General features: G+C 37.3%; 2 protein-coding genes across 4 annotated transcripts in view; one reads left to right on the top strand and one right to left on the bottom strand.

Annotated features, from left to right (window-relative positions):
- cbl (Cbl proto-oncogene, E3 ubiquitin protein ligase) overlaps positions 1-10,592 on the top strand; it is a 41,911-nt gene extending 31,319 nt beyond the window's left edge. Inside the window, exons 13-16 of the mRNA XM_030151802.1 lie at positions 511-711; positions 2,734-2,819; positions 3,469-3,711; positions 7,317-10,592. Of these exons, the coding sequence (XP_030007662.1) occupies positions 511-711; positions 2,734-2,819; positions 3,469-3,711; positions 7,317-7,612 (826 nt within the window). The 3' untranslated portion in view covers positions 7,613-10,592. The remainder of the gene's footprint in view (positions 1-510; positions 712-2,733; positions 2,820-3,468; positions 3,712-7,316) is intronic.
- Positions 10,593-12,558: 1,966 nt separating this feature from the next.
- The window catches only part of mcamb (melanoma cell adhesion molecule b), a 56,510-nt gene continuing 45,059 nt past the window's right edge, over positions 12,559-24,009 (bottom strand). The window contains exons 12-17 of one of the 3 annotated variants that reach the window (XM_030151804.1): positions 20,501-20,642; positions 20,150-20,197; positions 16,344-16,385; positions 15,783-15,906; positions 13,714-13,825; positions 12,559-13,586 (exon numbers count right to left, since the gene is read on the bottom strand). In XM_030151804.1, the coding sequence (XP_030007664.1) occupies positions 13,584-13,586; positions 13,714-13,825; positions 15,783-15,906; positions 16,344-16,385; positions 20,150-20,197; positions 20,501-20,642 (471 nt within the window). In that variant the 3' untranslated portion in view covers positions 12,559-13,583. The remainder of the gene's footprint in view (positions 13,587-13,713; positions 13,826-15,782; positions 15,907-16,343; positions 16,386-20,149; positions 20,198-20,500; positions 20,643-24,009) is intronic. The other 2 variants (XM_030151805.1, XM_030151806.1) reach the window with 2 other exon arrangements.

Here is a 24,009-nt window from a genome sequence, read left to right as displayed (position 1 = left end):
TGCAGCAGCCAGTCATCCTCTGTCAGCACAAGAGGAAAGATGTGTTTGTAAATGTATCTCATGTACCACAGACAAACAGAATTATACACCATACATGATTATATTTGGGTTTTAATTTTAAAAAATGGGCCACGACAACCAAAACATGAGGCTCAAAGATCTCTGACAGTGAAATAACTCCCAACCTCTTATTTGTTGAGTAGCTTAAGCTGTGTGCTAACATTCATTATTAAGTAGTTATTATTTGTTCACCATACGATGCATTCAAGTAAAAAAATGCAGATTGTTATATTGTGTTTATTTTAGACTTTTGCCTCAGTCTTGACTTTTAGAGCCTATATTTCAGACTTACCTTAGACTTGACAACAACAACTTTATCCCACCTGTGCATTGAAGTGTGTTAAACATCAGTGTGCCCACTGTATGAGAATGTCTCCACCTTTAGTATTTGCGCTCCATGATATGCATTTAAAGGCCTAGTGTAAATATTCATGACTTGTTTCTCTCCAGGCCGTCTCCAGCACTAAGGACTGTGACGGGAGATGAGGCACGCGACAGTGAGGAGGAGTCCGAGTACATGATCCCCTCTTCCCGCCCTGTTCTGCCCCCCATCACAGCCCCACCTGTAGGGGAGAACCCACCTATCTCAAGGCCGTCTCAGCCTTTGTCCGCCCTCCAGACACAGACCCAAGCCTCCACTCTGAACTCAAGGTAATAATAATTTAGTGACTTGGTTTTGTTATCCTGCTGTTGTGATGTGATTTGTTCAGTAATGAGCCCCCCCACCCAAAAAAAGAAACTCTAGAAGAGCCACAGAAGGTACAGATGTTGCAACAGTTGTCATTCTTACAGAAATTTACACCTTTAGTATAAAGACATTTTATATTTATATGTTTTTTTTGAGGGATCATCTGTTGTCACTGGCAAAAAGTGCTGAACAGAATTTTGAGGAGTTACAGTGCAGTGAAAAGTCCTGAAGGCTGACTGGAAAAGTTGCAGCAGATTGGGTCAAAAGTTGCTGGAATACGACTCTTTCAAGTATTTTAGAGAAGAAGGGAAGATTAGAGGCTGATGGAAAATCAATTATTTAAAGACCTTGGATCAAGGTGTGGTTTCTTCAGCAAAGTTTTAATCACTGTCTTCTTGAACCTACAGGAATCCTCTCAGGTGTTGGAGATTTTGTAATGCTTTTTTCGGGCATTTTTGCCTTTTATTAGTGGCAGTAAGAGATGGACAGGGAGGGTGGAAGAAAGGAGCGGGATAATACGCAGCAGGGAGGCCAGGCCTTGAAACAATCCCAGGTGTCCAGGTCACTCTTTATGAGCCAAGTCACCAGGGCGCCCAGGAAATTATTTTGTAATATTTATCTTTTTAGGTTCTATAAGCTACAAAAAAAACAGTAAAAACTTTAGCTGCTGAAGAATCTATGAGGCAAATGAAAGGTTTAGATGAGCTTAGACAAGATAAGAGTTACAGTCTAACAGAGAGTAAAAACTGACTCAGCCTAGTTTGTCAGAAATGGCACAGTGAAGCATTGAGGCTGCAGTAATGAACAAAGATGCAGAATTCAATTTCATGTAACAGAATAAAGGAGTCTAGAAAATCATGCGCATTGAGGGGATTGAGGTTAAGGAATGGCTGCATTTGCTCCTGTGTCAAAAATAGATTAGGATTATGTTCATTGTTATTCAGGTTGTGTTCATTGTTACTGATTAATCAAGAGTAGTAGGTTTCTTTAGCAGCAGACAAAGGGATCCTTTAATTCAGGGCACACTCATTCAGTGTCAAGTAGTTAGAATCGGTTGAAGATCTGTTCCATTTCCACTTCAGTCTCCTACAGCATTGCTTAAAAGCATGGGTTTCCTCAATGAACCGGAAAGTTGGCATTGTTATTGCTCACACTGTGGTAGCAAAAGGCTCAATTGAGTTAAGGAAATCAGAGACTTTGATTCCCTGGCACAAGTATAACAATGTAATATAATATATCATTTAAAGGCAAGAATAGATTTGGCTTGAGCTATGTTTTCCATAAACTCATCATATGATGTCTGATAAAACAGGTTTTAGGGTCCTTAAGGAGGATGTAGTAGAAGACAGAGCAGTCTTCAGCAGAGATAGGTATCGTTAAGATTTTATGAATCCTACTATTCTCATTGATACAGCAAAATAAAATAGTCTCTCATTCATCATTTTTAAGAATAAAAGTGAATCCAGGAATTTTTCTTCATTATTATTTTGACAGTGGCATTTTATCCACATCCTCCTGATCCTTAAATCCACCTGCTCTCATCTCTGGAATGATGAATGTTAGATCACATGATGCTCTGACCATTTCACATTAAATTTATGAATGGATCCACAGCAAAAACAATCAGTTGCCGGTCGGTCACTGTCCTGGATGTCTGTGTGAGTGAGTGAGCTGCTTTAGTGTGTGACACAGAGCTGACCCGCCCCTCAGAGACCTGAACCCAGGTCTGTCATCTGGATCAGAGATCACAAAAATACATCATGGGTATGTTATTGAGAATAGTTAGAGAGAGATCTGTTTTTCTTTCCCCAGTACTGTTTGGAAAACTGACAATGTCTGAGCTTGTTGACACTGCGGTCTTTAATTATTTAGCCCTAGGACCCGTTTAGAACCGGATTTCGGTACCCGTCTCCAGTCGTCAGATCAGCAGACCTATCACTGAACTGTTGTTTATTAGTTTTGTTGTTGTTGTTTGTTTGTTGTAGGATGGCTCTGGCTGAACTGGAGGATGGACCCCAGATGTATGAAGCCATGTACAACATCCAGGCCAGATCTCAGGCCACAGACTCCGGTATTTAGATTTTTTACACTCAATAACTTTGACCCCTTTGTGCACATAGTTCAGTTTACCACCCTGTTTGTTATATATCCCCTTTAAAGTAATAAATGATAACTTCTACTATAATTCGGATTTAATTTTATGTGTTTCTATAAATGCATTTCATACATAACTGCCAACATTCATGTATCTGTCTATTTCTAATTGTCAGTCTGTGTGATAAAATCAGGCATACACTGAATCAGATGCATTTCTATGTGGGCTGAACTGTTTATTGGATCATAATCACAATATCGGTCTGTGCTATTATACAATTGTAAAAGGCTGCAGTTTAAAGGTCTGGATTTAAGAGGATTTAGTAGGATTTAATGGCAGAAATGAGGGGGAAAAAATAAACACATGCTCTTTTGTGTGGTGATATTTTGAATTTAGTCATTCTGAACAGAGAGAAGTACTGTACAGTGTCAAACAAAAAATGAAAGTTGCCATGCATACTTTTCCGTGATAACCAAGCAAATACACTCAGATTGATATTGCAGTTGCACATTGGGATATTTTCCACAGTAATTATAGTATGACTTTTCTCAAAATTGTGCAGCCTCAATTTCTGTGTATCTGGAAGTGCTGTGAGTGATGACGGTTGTTTTCCATCCCCCTCCAGACTATTCAGAGCTGCCCCCGCTGGCGTTGACCAACGGGCCCAGAGATCACCCTGCAGAGGAGAGGGAGGAGGAGGAAAATGGCTACGACTACCCTAAACCTCGGTTGCCGATGCCCCCAGCCCGACGGACCCTCTCAGAACTGGGAGGGTCGTCGTCATCGTCTTCGTCGTCTTCATCCTGCTCTTCCTCCTTAGCTGCTTTCAGCCGCCTTTCTCTCGATTCGGACGCTGGAGCTGCAGCATGTAAGTTAATTTAACCCTGTAGAGCGTCTGTTTAGAGTGTGTGTGTGTGTGTGTGTTTGTGTGTGTGTGTGTGTGTGTATATATATATAATTTCAATCAGCGTTTAACTTGTCCCATAGGCGACAATGTATTTCTTTAAATGTACTATATATAATATTTCTGCTTTCAGAAGTTAAAAAAAATAAAGCTAAATATCGCATTAGAGTGTTGAGAATAAAGAGCTCGTAAGTTTTGCTAAAGATGTCAGTGTATTAGATAATAAAGATATGAACTGAAGTCAGTCTGCTGGTCTCCCATAGTGAGGAAAACGAACACCACAGGGCATTTCACTTTGATCAGAAAGTAACGAGATGAGATGATAACCACTGAGAAACAATTTGTAGACTAAGAAAGTGACAAAGTGATAAAAGGTAGAATCACTGTTGTCGTTTTCCCCACTGGACACAATTCTAAATGAAAAGAATGGAGTCTGATGCTGAAGCATTTTGTCTACATGAGTGTCATTATGAGGCTTATAAAGTTATTATATGATGTCGTTATATTCACTAAGTTTCCCATTTGTTGATCCACAGTTCAGACTAAATTGTGACTGTGACGGTTCTGACCTTGTTTGGGTGATTCCATTTGGATCTTTATTGAAGCTATTGACAAGAAAAATCATATAGAAAATGTGGTGGTTTGTGGTTTTACTGTCGCTGTTTCCTGTCTAAAAAGAGAGTTAAACTAACAGAGCTATAATGTTCGATCAAGCAGTAACACATGGACTCAGCTTGTGTTCAACAGTCTCTGTCATGTAACCAGAGTAACTTATATACATGTATTATACATATTTGAGTAGGTATTTATAAGCACTTTAACATTATGTAGAATAAAATTTGTGGAGATAAAATTTTTAGGTGAAAAATGTCAACTTACTGCTCGGTGACACTTGGACTTGAAACAGACATCAATTTTTTAAGCTTTACGCAAACATTCAAAACATGCGGTTCTCAAAAAGTCTGTTTTATTGACATGAGAATGTGGTAACACGTGGACAGGTTGCCATAGTAACACGTGGATGACTCTTTACCATTGTATGCATCACCCAACATGTTGACTTATGTTTTAAAACAATAAGTCATCACAATGCTGTATTTAATGTATTTAATACTAATACAACTTGTGGTGGTCCATACTGATATAGGAAAATTACAAATAAAGAGTAATTTCTCGGTTACAGTTCACAGATAGTCTTTTTAAATGTGACCAGTGTATGAATTCACAAACTTCATCATTCAGAATTTTCATTTCTCATAGTAATAGACAGTATTTTGCATGCGTTTTTGTTAATTTAATGCAGCATAGCAGAAGGTTCAGAACTTCTCTTGTACTATGTAAGTGGTATTTTAAATAGGATAACAGTTCCATAAAATAGAGATCTTTAGCGAAAAAATGAGCCCATTTGATAAATGTGTGCAAATTTACTTTTTCATGTTGATCATGTTGGACCTATCGTGTTGACCTAAAATGTAAACTATCAGCTGACGAAACACATTAATATTATATTATTTTGACTGACTGTTAAAATAGTCAGCTATGAATTTTTGTTTGAAGAAGAAAATTTGATGGTACCATAATCCAGCTGTGTGTGTGAACTATGAGCTTTAGACTTTATTCAGTGAGTGATGCGGTCTGTGGATACATAGTGTTGATTCTGTTAGTGGTTTTGGTAGTCTTGTGGGATTTCCTTTGCTGTTAGAAAATAAATACTACATATATCCCCTTTAATGTGCACATGGACTAGACAGGGATTTTTCTGGTTGTCAGAGATGTACAAGTGAATTGAATTGCTTCTAAACTGTAGAGTAAGTATGAAAATGCTGCTTTTGTGATTGAGATGTGGACCTTTAAAATACAGGCCTTAATTAAGGGACTTGATATTTTAAAGTTCAGATTTTACATATAGTGTGGGATGTACTTGATTTAGTTAGAAAGAATGAAAAATGGTGTGTTTATTTTTTTTAAAAAATGATCAGGGTATAATAAAACTCTTAGTTCAGGTCCTTCACGGCCAAAAAGCAGTTAAATTTGCTGATGGGTCAATATCTTGAAGTAATACAAAAGTTGTGTGACTAGAAGAGCAGTTTGAAAAGTTGAGCTAAAGCCTTTTCGCTGCTACTTGGTATGGAGCCAGACGTAATACAACTTTTCCAGAAGCTCTTTAAAGTTAATGTTACGCTCAGATTATGACATTGATAGGATGCCATGAATCGATTGCTGTATCATTTGCTCCGGTTACGAACAATCACAGTGTGCACAGAGGGGTAAAGACCAATAACTGCAGAGAAATGTCCAATCACAGCAGTGACCTCAACACATTACGGATCCTGGACACACCTGAAATGACCCAAAGCACCGCACTGATCACTGAGAAAGTTCTGAAAGTAGTTAGACTGGTGCCTCGGTGCCATTTAATACCTTCTACATTGTGGAAATGTTCAAAAAGCGTAAATACAGGCCTTTTTTTCTCAGATTTTGATGTTAAGTCTGACGAGCTTTAAAATATCAACAAAACTGTTCACTTTCCTTCTGTTTTGAGTTTATTTTAGGTTTAAGGTTCATTGCTTTTTTTCCTTTTTATGATTGAGAGGAATTTCAGTCTCCCTGTAGTGAGCTGACATTTACCACCTATGATGATTACCGTCCGTCTGAGTGCTCCATTAAAGACCTGAATCTTTTTATCTATGGAACAGTTAAGTAGCTCTCAGACATGCTGACAAGCTCTCAGATCATAATTGGACTTTTTATGAGTGCTTTATTAAAGGTTGCTTTAGTGGAAAGGTCAACCACTTATGCCATATATTCAGTACAAAAGAAACAACTGCACAAACACACACAATGTGCTGTCTGCTGCAGGAGAAAGATGACAAATACAATCAATACAGACTTTAATATGTCATTATAGTTGCATTAAAGTTCAGTCTTAAACAGGGAACATTATATGTTTTATGTGGAGCAGGAGTTAAACTGTGAAAACGTAGAATGTGAGTGTGACTAAAAAGTGAATGAATGAAGTTGTCAGAGATAAAAAACAAAAGAAGACCTTGAGATGTGATTTTAAAGCTTCAGAAGTGTCTTGTACCTTCATTTGAGACTTTTTTCACAGCTAACATACATTTGCTTACATCCTTACATCATTTCATGAAATGTAAAGATATACTGATTTTATTTTTATTAACTGATACAAGCCGTCAGATCAATATGAGCTTCCTTTTATTAGAATGTAATCTAATCTATACAATGAAAACAGCTCTGTCTTTCCACCTCAGTACATATATATTACAATAAACAGAGCATAAATCCTTCCTCAGTGGATTGTAAACAGATGTGTTTATATTTACTATCTCAGTTTATGGCCTCATGATATGATTATGATGTTGTGATGCATCTTTGATTTGAGAAATAGTAAATATAGTAAATGTATGCCTTGATGGTTTGTTATCAATGTTTCATTTAGTTTATATTCACATGTATTTCAGTACACTCAGGGTTACTCAGACGTGTTACATTAGCTGTAGTTTTGTGTTTAAAGGTGTGTGTATATTCAGTCTCCTGTGTGTCTTCAGCTTTCTCAGAGTCGGTGGAAGCACCAGAGAGACCCCCAAAGCCCCTGCCCCGGCGAATCAACTCGGAGCGTCGGCCCAGCCCCGTCCCACCCGTCCCTGCCCCTCCCACTGGCGGAGCAACAGGAGGAGAAGCCAACCCCCAAATCAGCAGCGAGATCGAGCACCTCATGAGTCAGGGCTACTCGTACCAGGACATCCAGAAAGCACTGATGATCGCACAGAACAATATAGAAATGGCCAAGAATATCCTCCGCGAGTTTGTCTCCATTCCCTCCACTGCGCATATTCTTACATAGCGCACTCCCTGTGCCTCTCTCTCATGTTCGCTCTCTCGCCCTCGCTTGGCCCAGCCTGGTTGGGTTTAGGTTGGCACAGCCCGGCCCAGCTCAAAGCCCGTTGCCTGCAGCACTACCTCCGGTGCTGGCTGACGCCCTTCGCCCCTGTGGATTTTTAACTGGCTGTTACTCCAGTGAGCTCACAGCATCTCTGGGAATCCGTGCCCTGCACTCCATGCGCTTTCAAAGTGTCTGGCCTTCTTCAAACTGCTACAGCAGGGCCTCTTTGTTTTCAAGAGCATCTCCACAGGACAAACTGAGCGCATGTGGAACAATGATGGGACGCCACACGACGCAAGACCTTTGCAAGAATCCTCAGAAGACTGATTCTTCTCTTTCATTTTGAAGCCTCTTGCTGAAAATGTAACCAACACCTCACAAATAAAACTAAAAATGTATGTCTATATGAAAATTTAATATATGAGTAAATATATATTAAATGTGTGTAATATATACAGTACGTGCATATACAGTATGTGAAAATGATTTCAGCTTTGAGGGTCGCTGTTGGTACAAGCGATACGGGCAGACAGGCACTAGATTAAGGTGGCGTTTGGCGCTTCTGTCTGACTGGAAAACCTGCCTGTGGGTGTTTCCACGTGAGCGTGTGGAGAAGTACATGTGAGGAAGAGGAGGAGTCATGGGGGCTTCCTCACCAGGATCTGTTTCAGGAGCTTAGAAGACATGCAGCAGAGCTTTTTTATGAATTCAGTCTGTTATGGCCTTTGATTAACAACGCTTTTGGTACTTTTTTTTTTTTTAGATACATGCTTGTTTGTCGTGTTGTATTTTTCGAAGTAGCATGACGATGGTTTCAGGTCTTGACTGTTGTCTGGCGGTGTGTGTGTCTACGTACGTATGTGTGTGTGGGTGTGTATGCCAGACTTAATCCTCATGACCTGCTCTTAAACGAACCCCTGTTCCTGTACAACATGAATGTGGAATTAGTCATTATACTCGGACTCCTGCTCTGTAAACAAACTACTGCTCGAAGTCGTGTGGCAGGGTGTTGTGTAGCTGTAGAGCCTGGCAGTGAGATTATTAGAGATGTAATAATGTCGACGACCCTGCAGTACCAGACAGGCTAGTGTTCTGTGATCCGTGGCGGCTGAGACGTTTTCGTTCTTCGTCTAATTTCATTGGCTGGCTGGTCTTGGGTTTCTGTCTCCAGCTCAGTCCAGTGTTAATAAACAAAAAAAAGTCATTGATTTACTTTGGTAATATATTATTGTAATATGATCATAAATATTGTTATTACAATTAATTCAGAAGTGCTTCACTGCTGCTACTATTGTTAGTGCTAAACAATTAAGCCTTAAATGTACATTTGTGAATATTGTGTTTAACCGTCATTCTGTTCTTTAAAGTGACAGTATCATCCATGTTTCTCCAGTCCATAATGTAGCATACTTGAAAGTACAAGCGGCTTGTGAGCCCGCAGCTCGACTCTTCAGTGTTTTACCTTTTTTTTTTTTTCTTCCTTGTTTTTCTTTTACGATTCTCTGCAGGTAGACTCTGTACAGCAAAACGGTGATGAATCAAACATGATGCATTAGCTGTGGAGACCAGCCATTCTCTAATAATTTCAGGCTTCTCTTTTGACATCCATTTCCTCTCTCCCATTGAGTTCGCCCTCGCTGAAAGGGAGAGATTGCTGAGGCTTTTCAGAAAGTAGACTCATGGGTTTGCTGGCCCACTCCCAGGTCTACATTAAAATCAGTATTTGGGCCAACTGTAAGAACTTACTCAGGAATAATGTGTATCTATAGACTAAGCGGCGTTCACCCTGAAACAGAGGAGCTTCTTTATCGGAGAATAGATCATGTTCATCCAGGTAACATGTAGCCAAAATTTTCCGTTTAATGAAGTCACACAAGTAGCCTATTACTTTTTGTTTTTTTGTCAGATTAAAACTTGCACGTTACATATTTTTAATGTTAGCAGGACTAGAGACAGCAGCCTCATTTCCAGGTACTATGAATGAAAACGTTTTTAGGTACATCGACTTGAACCTCTCCCAGCATATGAAGAATGTTGTTTTTTTTTAGGGGAGGGAGTAACTTACACCAGTAGTTAATCAGCCTAAATGGATTCTGGGTAACGCTGTCTGTTGACTGGAAGCTATCTCTGTGCCGTCAGGCCATCCTCTCTATATTTTATTTTTCCTTTTTTCTTTTCTGTTCCAAGTTGCCTTGAGAAACTTCTTGAATGATGGGTAACGGACCGGGAGGTTTGACTTCGAAGCACCCCAGTCCTCAATACTGTACCAATGTTTTGTATTATTTACCTTTTTTTATTTGTTTTGTTTTTCGCACAGAATACCAATTTGTGCTTTGATACTGTCACTCTAAAGAAAACCTAATTGTATAAAGTTAGTGATATAAAAAAAAAGTGGCTATTTTATTTCATTTTGCATTCCTGTACATGTATTTTGTTCCAAAGGTTTTGTTGACTTATGTGAATAATTCTGTGAGCAGTGCCATATGTTTAGAAATCCTCACCATGTTTAGAGTAAGGCCTTGTTTTTGAAGAGAGTTTGTGGGTATTGATCTGTACCTGTTGATCTCTGAAGGCGAGATTGTGCAGTATTGCTTGTATTAATCCTCTCTGCCTTGTCAGATGCATCGCTCGTCTGGGAGTACGAGCCCTGATCTGTGAAAAGTCTCCACATCCTTCTAACCTGAAGGATAAACCAGATCCTTCATCAGCGCTTGTCCTCAGAGATGCTCGATGCGACCCCCCACCCCCACCCCCAAAACCTGTTACCTTCAAACCCTGCAATGGGTGAATTCAGCTTTCTACCAGAAGAGGGAGCTGATACTCCATGTAGTCGTGTCGCTTCTCATCAGTAAAAGGCATTCATTAACTTTTTGATGGTTTTTAAAGCTCATATCACTTTGGAAGTATGCACAGTGCTGTTAATAAAATGTTAAGCAAACGCTCGTCTGTCTTTACTAAAAACAGGCTTATTGACATTTCTTTTCTTGCACTTATCCAGACCAGCCGTATTTTTGCAAACTCATTTATTCTTCAGCTACAAGATCAAATCAGCATCATTCTACTTAATCACAGTCCTAAAATAATTGCCCAAGTAACTTTTTGACATTATTTTTTCCTAAATTAACCCATAAAGACCCAAACAGCCACTAGCATCCAAAAGCATCTATTGATTTAAACTGTTTAGTATCTGTTGATCCACTAATCCTATCAATCCATGTAAAGAACTGAGGTAAAATGCAGTTTCTCATAATCAGATATGACCCATTTGGACGCTCAGAGGCTCCGTAGTTACCGTGGAAACACCGTCATCTTCTACAACACTGATTCACCAGTAAAACCCATGGAATTGGATCAATGACAGTGGATGGAGACACATGTTTTTACATTCAGTTATTGATATATTTGCTGAAAAAGTCACTTTTTCTGTTTCTGACCTTAAAACCTTTGAATTTAAGTATTCATGAACATCTACATGATTTGTGAATTAAACATCAGAAAATACATGATTTACATTGAAAAATGCAAAATACAGAGGATAATATTATCATAAATGGTTAAATATAGGGAAAAATTAATTTGGGAACTGACACAAAAGTAGCACCAGGTCTTCATGGGTTAAATATTCAATTTCTGATTAAGTTTTTTGTGTTTCCTGAAAAATCTGAAAAAATTACATGAGCAATTATTTAAGAAAAGAGATGATATATTTAAAAGCATTGCACCCACATGTGAACCCCCCATTGTTCTAATAAACAAACTGGTTTACATTTTCTATTTTTTTTTAATTATCTGCCTCAGATTAAATATGATAAATCTTACATATTTTAATAAGATGCTTTGGAAAACAAATGATAAAAATGCTGGTTATCTGATGTTTTCAATGTAATATTACACACATATTGGTTTATGCACATTTATACAGCAGGCTTACAAATCTCCTATCAGAAAGAACCTGAAGAGTGAGTGTTTTGTAAATCTGAGACAAACATTCCTATTGAGTAAAACCCACTCATAAATTTCACTCAGAATTTCACATTTTCACCCAAAGACTGTATCTTCTAAACAACAACCTGCATTTTTGACTTAATTTTTTCTCCATTAGTGACTCACACCTAGTAAAGTTTCTCCATTTTTATTCTGGAGGTGTTTTTCTTGTAGACTCCTGTCCAAGAAACAATGTTGGATGCATTTCTTTTCATTTAACAGTCAGTCTTTATTTGGTGTACTTCTCAAAAACTACAAACAAAATTTTTTGGTAATTTGATTTCATTGTCATAATGGCATTCCTGCAACATGTTACAACTCCAAGGCATTAGACGGCATTTTACAGATCAATGTACAAATCATGTGACAGTGGTAGTTCTCAAAACAAAACAAAACAAAACAAAAAAACAGAAAAGAGGATAGGTGAGTATGACGCCTGCACAGATCGGAGCAATTATTCATTGTCTTGTCATTATTTGCATATGTGGGGTCACAGTCATCCCCCCTCCTCAGTAGTCATTCACTGTACGTCGCCATGTCAGAATGAATGCGTCTCAGATGAGCGAGGGGTGGGCGTCACTGTAAGGCATCGTGTCTGAGGGGGAGTCTGTGTCCAACAGGTTATTTCAAGTTTCAGTCGATATCATCTATAAGCACTTATTAAACAGAAACATGAGTCTTTTTTCCTTTTACGGAGGGAGACTTCATGCCATGAACCATATTTTCCATGGACCAATAATCTGTTCTACCCTCATCCTCCTAAAAAAAATAAAATAAAAATAACTACAGAAATATTTCAATCACATATAGTAACATTAAACACAGGTTTCACATTAATGAAACAAAACTCCATGAAGAAATCAGTGCACTGAACACTAAATACAACTATATTTCAGAGCTAACAGTACAAAAATGTGGCTTAACTAATATTTCTACAGAGCTTTGAATGCAGTTTCACCTTTAACTTGACTGTTGGCAATGGAACAACTCAAATACACACAAAAAGTATCAAAACTAGATTGTGAGGCGAAGAAAAAAACAAAAACTAAATGGTCGTCTTTAATTTCCACATTAACGATGACATATATGTAGACACAAATAAGCGCTGGAGAGGAAAAAAAAAACAACTAAAGTGAAATGATATGTGAACGAACGATCTGTGGGTTTGTTTTAGAGCTAAAAAGGCAAAGGTTTTGTTGAAATGTGATAAGGCTGGAAGTGGCTGTCAAGGCGAGGTGTCAACGAAGACCCGGGATTTCAGTGTACAGACTTAAGCAAAACAGAAAACAGGCAAAAAAAAAAAAAAAAAGTTAATCAAATACAATCAAAACAGGATGGCTATCGCTACCTGAGCTCTCCATGAAGAGCACTGGAACAAAATAAAACACTATCTGGTTGTTTTTGGTTGATTTTCTTTTTTTTTTTTTTATATCATGTTATTTAAATAAAGAAATATATACATAGATTATCATATGTACACTTGACACAGAGCTGTTTCAGGCTCCTCTTTAGTGATTGCTTTGCCTGAGGTGATACTTATTTGGGTATAAAAACAGTCAACATTGTGCTCTAAATGATGGATCTATGGACAATCAGCAGTATACAAGGCTCACGGTCATGAGAACTACAGTCTAAGGGCGGTCCTTGAGTTATGTCGTCTCAAATCACTTCATTTACACTCATTCAGTCGCATTCCAAAAAAAACAGAAAAAACATGTGCTGGGTCGTAATAGGACAGGAGGCAAAGGCTGCAGCTTGGAATCATTTCAGTCTCAGTTGCCCGTCGTGACAGATTACCTGACAGGCATCTAAGTCTTTCCATGACATAACTCGGACATAAAGGGGCTCTGGTGGAAGCGAGAAGGCATCGGCGAGTCTGAGCCTGAGAGGGAGGAAGAGGAGCGGCCGTCGCCTCCTCACTTCTGCACGTTCAGGCGCTCGTCGCACTTCACTGCAAACACACATTTCATCATAAGACAAAAAGTGGAGAAGGAGGAGGAGAAAGGCATGTAAATCGTTATAATCAGATTGGTGTTGTCTCAGGTCACAGATAGTCGGGTTGAACCGTGGATACGCACCTGGTCGCTGGGCGGTAGTTTTTCTCCGTTGACGCCGAGGAGCACAGCTTCCTCTGTGTTGTCGCTCTTCATCTCCACAACGATGTTATCTTTATTAGACTTCTCTTTGGTGCTGCAAGGAAAAACGGTATTTATAATTTTTTTTAAAGAGTATCCCCGTACTCTGATCATCTAAATCACAGGTGTCAAACTGCCAAATCCGGCCCGCTAAAAGGGTCCAGTCTGGCCCTTGGGATGAAGTTGTGAAATGCAAAATTTACACAAAGATATTAACTATTATTTTAGTTCAGGCTCCACATTCAAACCAATTCAATCTCCAGTGGGTCAGACCAGTAAAATACTATCATAATAATCTATAAGTACTCACAACTCCAAATTTCTCTCTTTGTAAATCAAAATATTTTCATGTATTTACACTAAAACAAAGTATAATTTTACAAAAAATGTGAATAACCTGAAATGTTTTAAGAGAAGTAAGTACAATTTTAATCTTATCTTCTGTCTGTTATTAAATGTTTTGTGTATTTGTAGATCCACTGTGATCTGTAAGTTATATTGACCATGTGGAAATGATAAACTGAGGCATAATATGGTTAAAATTACACTTATTTTTCAGTTTGTTCATGTTATTAACATTGTTTGAAAGGACAGTTTGTAGATGCAAACATTTTCATAGTTTAATTTGACTTTTTTCACAATAAAACATAGAGAAAATTTTGGAGTTGCATTATTTATATATTATTATATTATTATTTTACTGGTGCAGCACATTTCAGATCAAATTTAGCTGAATGTGGCCCCTGAACGAAAATGAGTTTGACACCCCTGATCTAAATGATGCAGTTTGTGAAGAAGAAGAATCTTTATTTTCTCAGTAGGTTCACACACGTCAACATGCACCACACTGAAATTTGTCCTCTGCCTTTAACCCATCACTAGATCATGCATCACATACTGCAGACTAGGAGCAGATCAGATGTGCCAGACTTTTCAATATTTTACTCCAACATGTATTTTCAGCATAGTTAAATATAATATCTAAAAGGTTTTTGTCCTACTTGATATCAATTTCTGTCAAGAACTGCATGTTTTGAATGTTTGCGTAAAGCTTAAAAAATGGATGTCCGTTTCAAGTCCACGTGTTACCGAGCAGTATTTTGACATTTTTCACCTAAAACTTTTAGCTCCCCAAAATTTTTTATACATAATGTATACACCACTAATCACCACATATTTTATATGATTTGTGTCAATATCTTCAGTAAAGATCCAAATGGAATCACCCAAACAAGGTCAGAACCGTCACAGTCACAATTTAGTCTGAACTGTGGATCAAAAAATGGCAAACTTATTGAATATAATGACATCATATAATAACTTTATAAGCCTCATAATCAGATGTAATAATTATATATCGAGTAACTGTAACTGTAGTAACTGATACAAATACATCATTACAAACATTAAATTATTTAACTTGTTGTATTATGACTGCCTCCGCCGCTACCGCAACCACAATAATACTAGCAAATTAGGCTACTGGTATTATTATTATATATTTTTGTATTATTACAACAATTTTTATTTTCCCCCTCACTCCCCCCTCTCTATTTCTCACTTTCATTCACAACCCCCTCTTCGCTTTTCCCTATTGCCCCTAACCAAGCTATATTATTTAGTTGCTATTTACATTTATGATCTTTTTCATTGTAATATGACGTCGTTGTTGTTGTTTGTCAATACTTTGTCATTGTTGTTGTTCTTGGTTTGTTTGTTTATTTGTTTGAGTTTCCCTTTGTTTATGTGTTGTTGTTGTTGTTTTTCTGTCCACATTATCTTGTTAACTATCACTAATTTAAAAAAAAAAAATTATATATCGAGTCCCAGTTACATGTTATCAAGAATAAATCATACTCTAACAATCATTTCAGGAGAAGAGGAAAATTATCACCTTTATGGGCTCTAGTGTATATGATATAGTGCATGTACCTTTAGGGCTGTAGATGTAGTTGTAACCTTTAAAGATGATATTTATTTATTCTGACACTTCCAACTCTCATTGCACTTACAGATCCTGTTTTCCAGATCGGCCGCAAATTTTGCCCTTTTTGTACAGGAAGTAGAGGACACTCCCCAAGACCGCCAGCAGCAGAATGCAGATGATGATGACAGCGATGATGACACCCTTGCCCTCTGGTGGAGAAGAAGCACAACAACAACAACAACAACAACAACAAGGGGATTAATGAGTGGAACTGGACTGAAGACGAGAGGACAGTAGGAGGCAGGATCGCATCAGGCAGCATTCAACAGCAAAGTGAAGGTACAGAGCATTACAGAGTGTAGCACTAGAATCATTCATGTGACCTACAGCCTGGAAAACCTGAAGAGAGGAAGGTGCAGAGTCCATTCAGGAGCGAAGGGGGACAAATGTGCTCTTCTATAAACAACATGGCAACATGCACGGGAAGATGATAAACAAGTCACTGATGGCCTGATTTCAGTTCGTTCATCAAGATAGAGTGCTGGGAGGTGAGAGAGGGAGGTGCCGTGGAAGAGATGTGGAAAGGAGCTTTTTGCCGTTGAAATGGAGAGGTGAGGGAGAGACTACAGCAGCAGAACATACAAACCTTTGGGGACCGTCTTTGCTGGGATAGCTGTGTCTGCTTTAACTGAGAAAAACCACATGAGCACAATTATCAGTGGGTGGCCGGATATATTCAGTAACTCATATCAGCAGGGAGTGGAGACGCAAAGTGAACACAACAGATGTTTAATGTGAACAAAAACCTTATCAGCAATTTTAAGCTAAACATCAGAGTCGGTCGCTGATGGGCCAACTGTGGTCAGTAGCACAGCAGTCATTTCCCAGAGCAGCAGCCCTGGATAATCTCATTTAAGCGCCTCTTTGCGAGAAACAACAACCTGGAACAGTTTTCCTCTGAGGGGTTGGAAATTTCCTGGCATGACGTAGAAGAAAAAGGGGAGACAGAGACGGAGAGAGGGAGAGAAAACAAGGCAGGAGGCGTAATGGGAGTCAGGAGACCGACTCTGAGCACATTTAAAGCATCAGCTGCTTTCTACAGCCGCATGGGTTAGAGTTAGCGTGTATGTGTACGTCCATGAATCTGCACCACGTAAGGATAAATACACTCACAGGGGAAACTTTAACTTTAAAATTGTATCTGGACCTCAACTAAGTGGTGTTTTTTGTTTTTGTTTTTTTTTTAAATGGTGGATATAAACGTCACCTCAGGCAGCAGCGTTTCCACTTTCCCATTTATTACACTCATGTAAACAGTCAACCCTTAAAGACCTACAACTATTTTTCCAGATGGATTTTTCTCTACATTTATCCATTTATTATCATATTATCCTCTGCATTTTCATATATTTACTTCACAGATCATGTAGATGTTTCTAAAAGCTCAGGGTTAATTTGATGGTTACGCCAAAACAGACAAATGAGATACATGTGACGCTGCTGAAAAGCTGGATTATTTACACATATTGACAGGATTAGTGGTTCGAAACTTAATATTTTAGATCAGCTGGTGGCTGTTTAGGACTTTTAGGGTTAATAATTGCACAAAAGTTAATGCTGAGTTGAACTACTCACTGTACAGTAGTAGTGTTGTGGCAAACCTCAGTGGTGGTAGAGGGTTTCACATCCTTTACTTAAACACAACTACAATAGAAGTACAAGCTCTGCATTCATAAACTCATACAAGTAAAGGTACGGAAGTAATATTAAAAAGTATATACTCATAGTGAAGTCAAGCAGGCCCCAGGTTTTACTTTTACTCTATGTTTTTGTATTCGTTTTACTGCTGAGTTTATGTTTATGTTAGATTTTACAGCTGTTACCGTTTAGCCCATAAAGACCTAAACATGCACGAGCGACCAAAACCATTTACTGATTTAAAATGTATAATACCTGTTAATCATTTCAATACATGTAAATAATTGGTGTAAAATACAGTTTGCCATCTTTTCATGGTCATCACATATGACCCATTTGGACGTTCAGAGGCTCTGTAGTGACCATGGAAACACCATCATCTTCTACAGCATTGATCCATCCACTCCATGGAGTCTGATAAATAACAGTGGTTGTAGACACTTGTTTTATGTTCAGTTAATGATATATTTACTGAAATGTCACTTTTTCTTCAGTTTTCTCTGTTGGGATATAATAACCATTGGATTGACTCTGAGTTTTCATGAACATCTAAAGGAAAATACATGATTTACAGTGAAAAATGCAAAATACAGAGGATATTATAATAAATGGTGATAAATCACTTAAGAAAGGTTAAATATGGAGAAAAATTAGGTTGGGAACTGACACAAAAGTAGCACTGGGTCTTTATGGGTTAAAACAACATCAGTGAAGGGTTTTGTTTTGTTTTTTATAATAACCCTCAAGTTTAATCTGAGCTTCAATGAACATCTATATGATCAGTAAATTTAATATTGGAAAATACCTGCTTTTCACTGGAAAAATGCAAAATATACAGGATTATTTCATAATAAATGGTGACAAATCACTTAAGAAATGTTAAATGTAGAGAGAGAAATAATTTTGGAACTACCACAATAGTAGCACTGGGTCTTTATGGATTAAAACAGAACACATTTCAACTACTTTTTGTACCATTTTGTGGTTTAATCTACAATAATGCATCATCAAATGTTTGCCATTTATATGTCCTGTGGGAACCATGTATCTCTACAACGTCAACTTTTTACAAACAGCCTATTTTCAGCTATGACAACATATTTTCCACTTAATTAAAGAGTGTTTTAGAAGAGTTTATTTAGCTCAAATCAACCCATGAAGCTACGCTACAGTCTCCAGTTTAACACAAACATGTAAAATCAACACATTTGGCGATACTTGGTTTTCACTGGATGTGAAGCAAAAACTGTATCTGTAATGGAGTCAAAGTCTTAAGTTGTATAAAATACGAATACTCAAGTAAAGTACAAGTAACTCGAGTTTGTACTGTGAGACTGTATTCCACCGTTAGTCACATTACCAAATAAACACTGCATCACATCTAATCACCAACTTTTAAAATGGCCTTTCAGTCATGACACTGGCTGCTGCTGCCTGCAGGTTCTGTCTATTTTTACCCTTTTCTTTCATTCCTTCTGTGTGACTCAACCAGACTATTAATAAAATAAAGTCTGTGCAGTGAGTAGTACTGAATATGGAGGTAAAAACTTGACTTGTCACTTCCATTACAAGCTAGTGGTTACCAGTAGGGGTGTGTATTGGCAAGAATCTGGCAATACCATACAAATCGCAATACTCGGATCACGATACGATATATCACAATATATCATGATACTGTTAAAAAGGCAATTTTTTTGTTTGCTTCTTTTTTTTAGATTATTATTTCCTTGAAGAATTGAATTACACCAGAAATATGCACAAATACTAAACACTTTTATTTGATCACAACAGGATCTAATGTTATATCACAACATTTTCCTGTGTTAAAAACTTTACAGACATTACAGTTTAAGATCCTGTTCAAATGTTCATATTCTATTAGTTCATAACTAACATCAGAACATTATTTTTGTGCAATCCCAACAAAGGAACTAAAATTATTTAATAAGAGTGTTAAATAATAATAAATAAAATATAAACAAAAAAGAAAAACAACAAAACAAAAAAATAACCTCCATAATATCGGCATTTGAATAAATACCTAAAAATATCGATACAGTACTTTTTAATATCGATACAGTATTGTGAAATGAAATATCGCGATATATTGCAGAACTGATATTTTCTTACACCCCTAGTTCCCAGTATTCTACAGGGTAGGGAAGCAAAATTTACAATGAACATTTAGTTGTTTTTTCTCAGCAGGCACTACGTCAATTGTTTTGAAACCAAACATATAGTGATGTCATAATCATACCTAACACTATTATCCATACCTTTTCAGAAACTCTTGCCCATATGAGTAATCAGGAAAGCAAACGTCAAAGAGTGTGTGATTTGCTGAATGCACTCGTCACACCAAAAGAGATTTCAAAAATAGTTGGAGTGTCCATAAAGACTGTTTATAATGTAAAGAAGAGAATGACTATGAGCAAAACTATTACAAGAAAGTCTGGAAGATACTATTAAAGAAGAATGGGTCAAGTTGTCACCCAAATATTTGAGGAACACTTGCGCAAGTTTCAGGAAGCGTGTGAAGGCAGTTATTGAGAAAGAAGGAGGACACACAGAATAAAAACATTTTCTATTATGTACATTTTCTTGTGGCAAATAAATTCTCATGACTTTCAATAAACTAACTGGTCATACACTGTCTTTCAACCCCTGCCTCAAAATATTGTAAATTTTGCCTCCCCACCCTGTACATTTTTGATGGTTTGTCTTGAGTGGTGATCAGCGTGGCTGTGGTCTTACCTGTGGAAACTGTAGTGGTAGTGGTGGCTGGTGTGGTGGTGTGTTTGACTGAAAACAGGTAGAGGCACAGAGGGGAGGACGCTCCCTGTTAACACACTAGGGAGGGAGGGGTGCACATTCAACAGCCACACAGCTTGACAGCGTGTTAGCCGAAAGAACATCAACAACACGGACCGAAAAAGTCCAAAATCACAGGCAACACGTTACAGCACATGGCAGAGCCTGAGGCCTTCACATGGTGTAAAAATACACAAAAATGGAACAAGGACGAGACAGGGGAAAAACAGAACAACTGGGGGGGGTAGAGACAAACTGGCATCTACAGACACAGGAAGGCGAGCATGAACTCACTGGCTTTGATGCTGAAGGCCATGGCGTCGGTGCCATAGACGTTGGAGGCGTTGCAGAAGGCGATCATGTCAGAGGTCACCCTGACACTGACCACGCTGTGGACGCCCTCATCCGTCTCTTCTTGGGATGTTGTCGGGAGGATCTGGCATGTAAACGCAGGGTTAAAAACAAAGACCACCAGCAGAGGGGTCTCAGATGGGCTCTGTGTTTTAGTTTGTAAGATGCATATGGGTCCTGTGATAAACTGCTAGAGGATGGTGGATGGATCTTATCCAATGAAACAGCTCTTAAGACCTAGTGCAGGGGTGTCAAACTCATTTTAGTTCAGGGGCCATATTCAGCTAAATTTGATCTGGAGTGGGCCAGACCAGAAAAATAATAACAGAATAATATATAAATAATGTCAACTCCAAACTTTTGTCTTTGTTTTAGTGCAAAAAAAACCCCATTAAATTATGAAAATACTTACTTTTATGAACTATCCCAAAAAAAAAAAAAAAAAAAACCAACTAAATTTTAAATTAAAAAAACGTAAGAAAATTAAGTGCAATTTTAACAATATTATTCCTGAACTTCTCATTTGTCCATGTGCATTATGGATTAGATCTACAAAGACACTAAACACTGAGGAACAGGAAGAAAAGAGTTCAAATTGGGCTGAATTTTCTTTAGACATTTCAGATTGTTCACATTAGTTCAGGTTATTCACATTTTATTGTTACAGGATAGTTGGTGCATGTAAATATTTTCATAATTTAATGTTATTTTTGGCACTAAAACAAAGAAAAAAAAAGTTTTAAATTCTAGATTTTTTTTTTTGGCTTAATTCAAGATTTTTTTTACTTAACTGAAGATTTGTTTTGGCTTAATTCAAGAATTTTTGGCTAAATTTGATATTTGTTTTGGCTTAATTGAAGATGTTTTTTACTTAATTGAAGATTTTTTTTGCTTAATTCAAGAATTTTTGGCTAAATTTGAGATTTTTTTTGGCTTAATTGAAGATTTTTTTACTTAATTGAAGATTTTTTTTTGGCTTAATTCAAGATTTTTTCATTAATTCAAGCTAAATTTTTTTTTGCTTAATTCAATTCAAGAGGAATTGTGGAATTTTTGCACTTGGCAAAAACATCCCAGGGGCCAAACTAGACCCTTTGGCGGGACGCATTTGGCCCCTGGGCCGCATGTTTGACACCCCTGACCTAGTGCTATTTTTGTCATGACAATCAAGTGGATTTTTTTCTACATTTACCCTTTCCTAAATGATTTATCACAATTTATTATAATATTGTTCTGTGCATTTTACATTTTTCAGTGGAAATATGATATTTTCCTAGCCTGGCCAGCCACCCACCTTTCTCAATGAGAAATCCTTCTATCTTGTATATGTTACTTGTTATGTGTTGTCCACTACTGCTGTGTGAAATGTTGGCTGTGTAAATATGTGTATGTGTCATTTTTTGCAAATAAATAAATAAATAAAAAGAAGGAAAAAAAGTGCTACAGCCACATGTTGTAATAACAGTTGCAATATGTAACAAGTTATTACAAAATCTGGGAAAGTTTATTCCAAAAAAATAAAAAATAAAAAATGAGAAATCCATCTGGAATCACGGGGCTTGAATCCAGATATGAAGGCGGGACTAACAGGTGCCGAGTAAACTAATCACAGATAAGACGGACGTGACACTTTTGTCAGAGAAACTCAAGAATACAGTGTGTAATCTGTAATTCAATCCTTATTTTTGAATCAAACAACACACAACAGTTGTAAAGAGATTTGCAGACTTGGAACTGACTTTAACTCATGACAAAAAGAAGTTGGTGGCAGACTTTTTGCTTAATTCAAGATTTTGTTGCTTATTTCAAGCAAAAACACCTGCCAATGGAACAAGTGAGAATTATCTTGGTAAGATTTCTTAAAATAAGATTTTCAAGATCTATTGTCTAAAAATAAGTTCTTATATCTCACTGTAAAGTTACTCTTTAGGTGATTATGTCTTATTTTAAGTGTAATGAGATATTTTGACAAGAAATTAGAAAAACACACTTGGTAAGATTCTGATTTTTTCCAGTGTGTGATATAATAACCATGAACATCTAAATTAAATACAGAAAAATACATGATTTACAGTGAAAAATGCAAAATACAGAGGATAGTATTCTAATAACTGGTGACAAATCATTTAAGAAAGGTTAAATGTAGGGAAAAATTAATTTGAGAACTGACAAAACAGTAGCGCTGGGTCTTTATGGGTTAAAACAACATCGGTGAAGCTATAACAAAAACCACAACACTGTGCAATAACAGCTGACACATCCCGGGCCTGTTTCATTCCATCAGTAACCTGCAACTCAAATATCATATTATTACACGATGAGTATGCAATTGTATAGTCATTTCAAACATATTTGCAAATACTATCTTTTGTGAATTAAGATGCGGCTATTTATGAAAAGTGCTTGTAAATAGCATTTGTGAAAGAGGATCCAGATATACTGACCAGCATCCTGCTCCTAATTTCATCAAATGGATAAAATGGCACTAAACACAAACACAATTATTATCTGTATGAGTCGCCTGGAAGCTATCTGAATTTGTTTTCCTCTAAACAGTGCAGATCATTCATGTGCAATAAAAGACTTAATCTCATCTCATTCCTGCACATTTGAAAAAAAATGTATGTGGTTCTATTGCAGACGTAGAAAATCCAGCAAAAGGAACTTAAAGATACAGTGTAGTTGGTTCAGTCAGTGACAGACGACAGAGAAAAAAGGGAAAGTTTTCAGAACTTTAAGCAGGAAAAATGTTTTCTTCTGGTTGTGTTTTTACACGCTATTTATCCTATAATTGTGCATCTGTTTTTATCAGTTTTAGCATATCTTATATATTTTTACTAGTTTTATCAGATCTTGTAGTTTTACCTATATCTTCGTACAGTACTTTGGGCACCTTGCGTTGTTGTAAATGTGCTACACAAATAAACTTGACCTTGACTTTTACCTCAATTTACAAATGAAAAAAAACAAAAAAACAAAAAAACAAAAAACACCAAATCTATGTTTCCATGTGCTGCCTGTTTTCACCAGAGTACCTGACTCTTAAAATAGTTGAGAGCATTTTCTTCCAAAAACATACTTGTCTTATATATTTCAAGTTGTCCTCTATGCTGACATAGTGTTTTTCACATCACATTACAGTAGTCGCTTTTCCATTGACCCTCAAATTGCACGAATATAACTCGCGGATAAAAATTTACCTAATGGGAAAATGACAATTTCTCCAAAACTCTCGTTCTTCAATTAAAAGTTTTCACGCTGACAAGAGGTGGTTTTTTTGGGGTGTAACGCAATTGACATATCACGAAAAACTGCAATGGAAAGACTGTTTTCCACAACTAGAGTCACATGAATAAAAAAAAAAAAACAGATGTTGATGGACATTACAACAAACGAAGAAGAAGAGTTTTAAAAGAAACATGGCACAGGATGTGTGGGCACAACAGGAAACC

The sequence above is a fragment of the Sphaeramia orbicularis genome, chromosome 13 (assembly GCF_902148855.1).
Source record: "Sphaeramia orbicularis chromosome 13, fSphaOr1.1, whole genome shotgun sequence".
NCBI classification, from domain to species: domain Eukaryota; kingdom Metazoa; phylum Chordata; class Actinopteri; order Kurtiformes; family Apogonidae; genus Sphaeramia; species Sphaeramia orbicularis.
The sequence above is the reverse complement of the archived record's forward strand: the minus strand, read 5'-3'. Positions and strand labels throughout refer to the sequence as shown.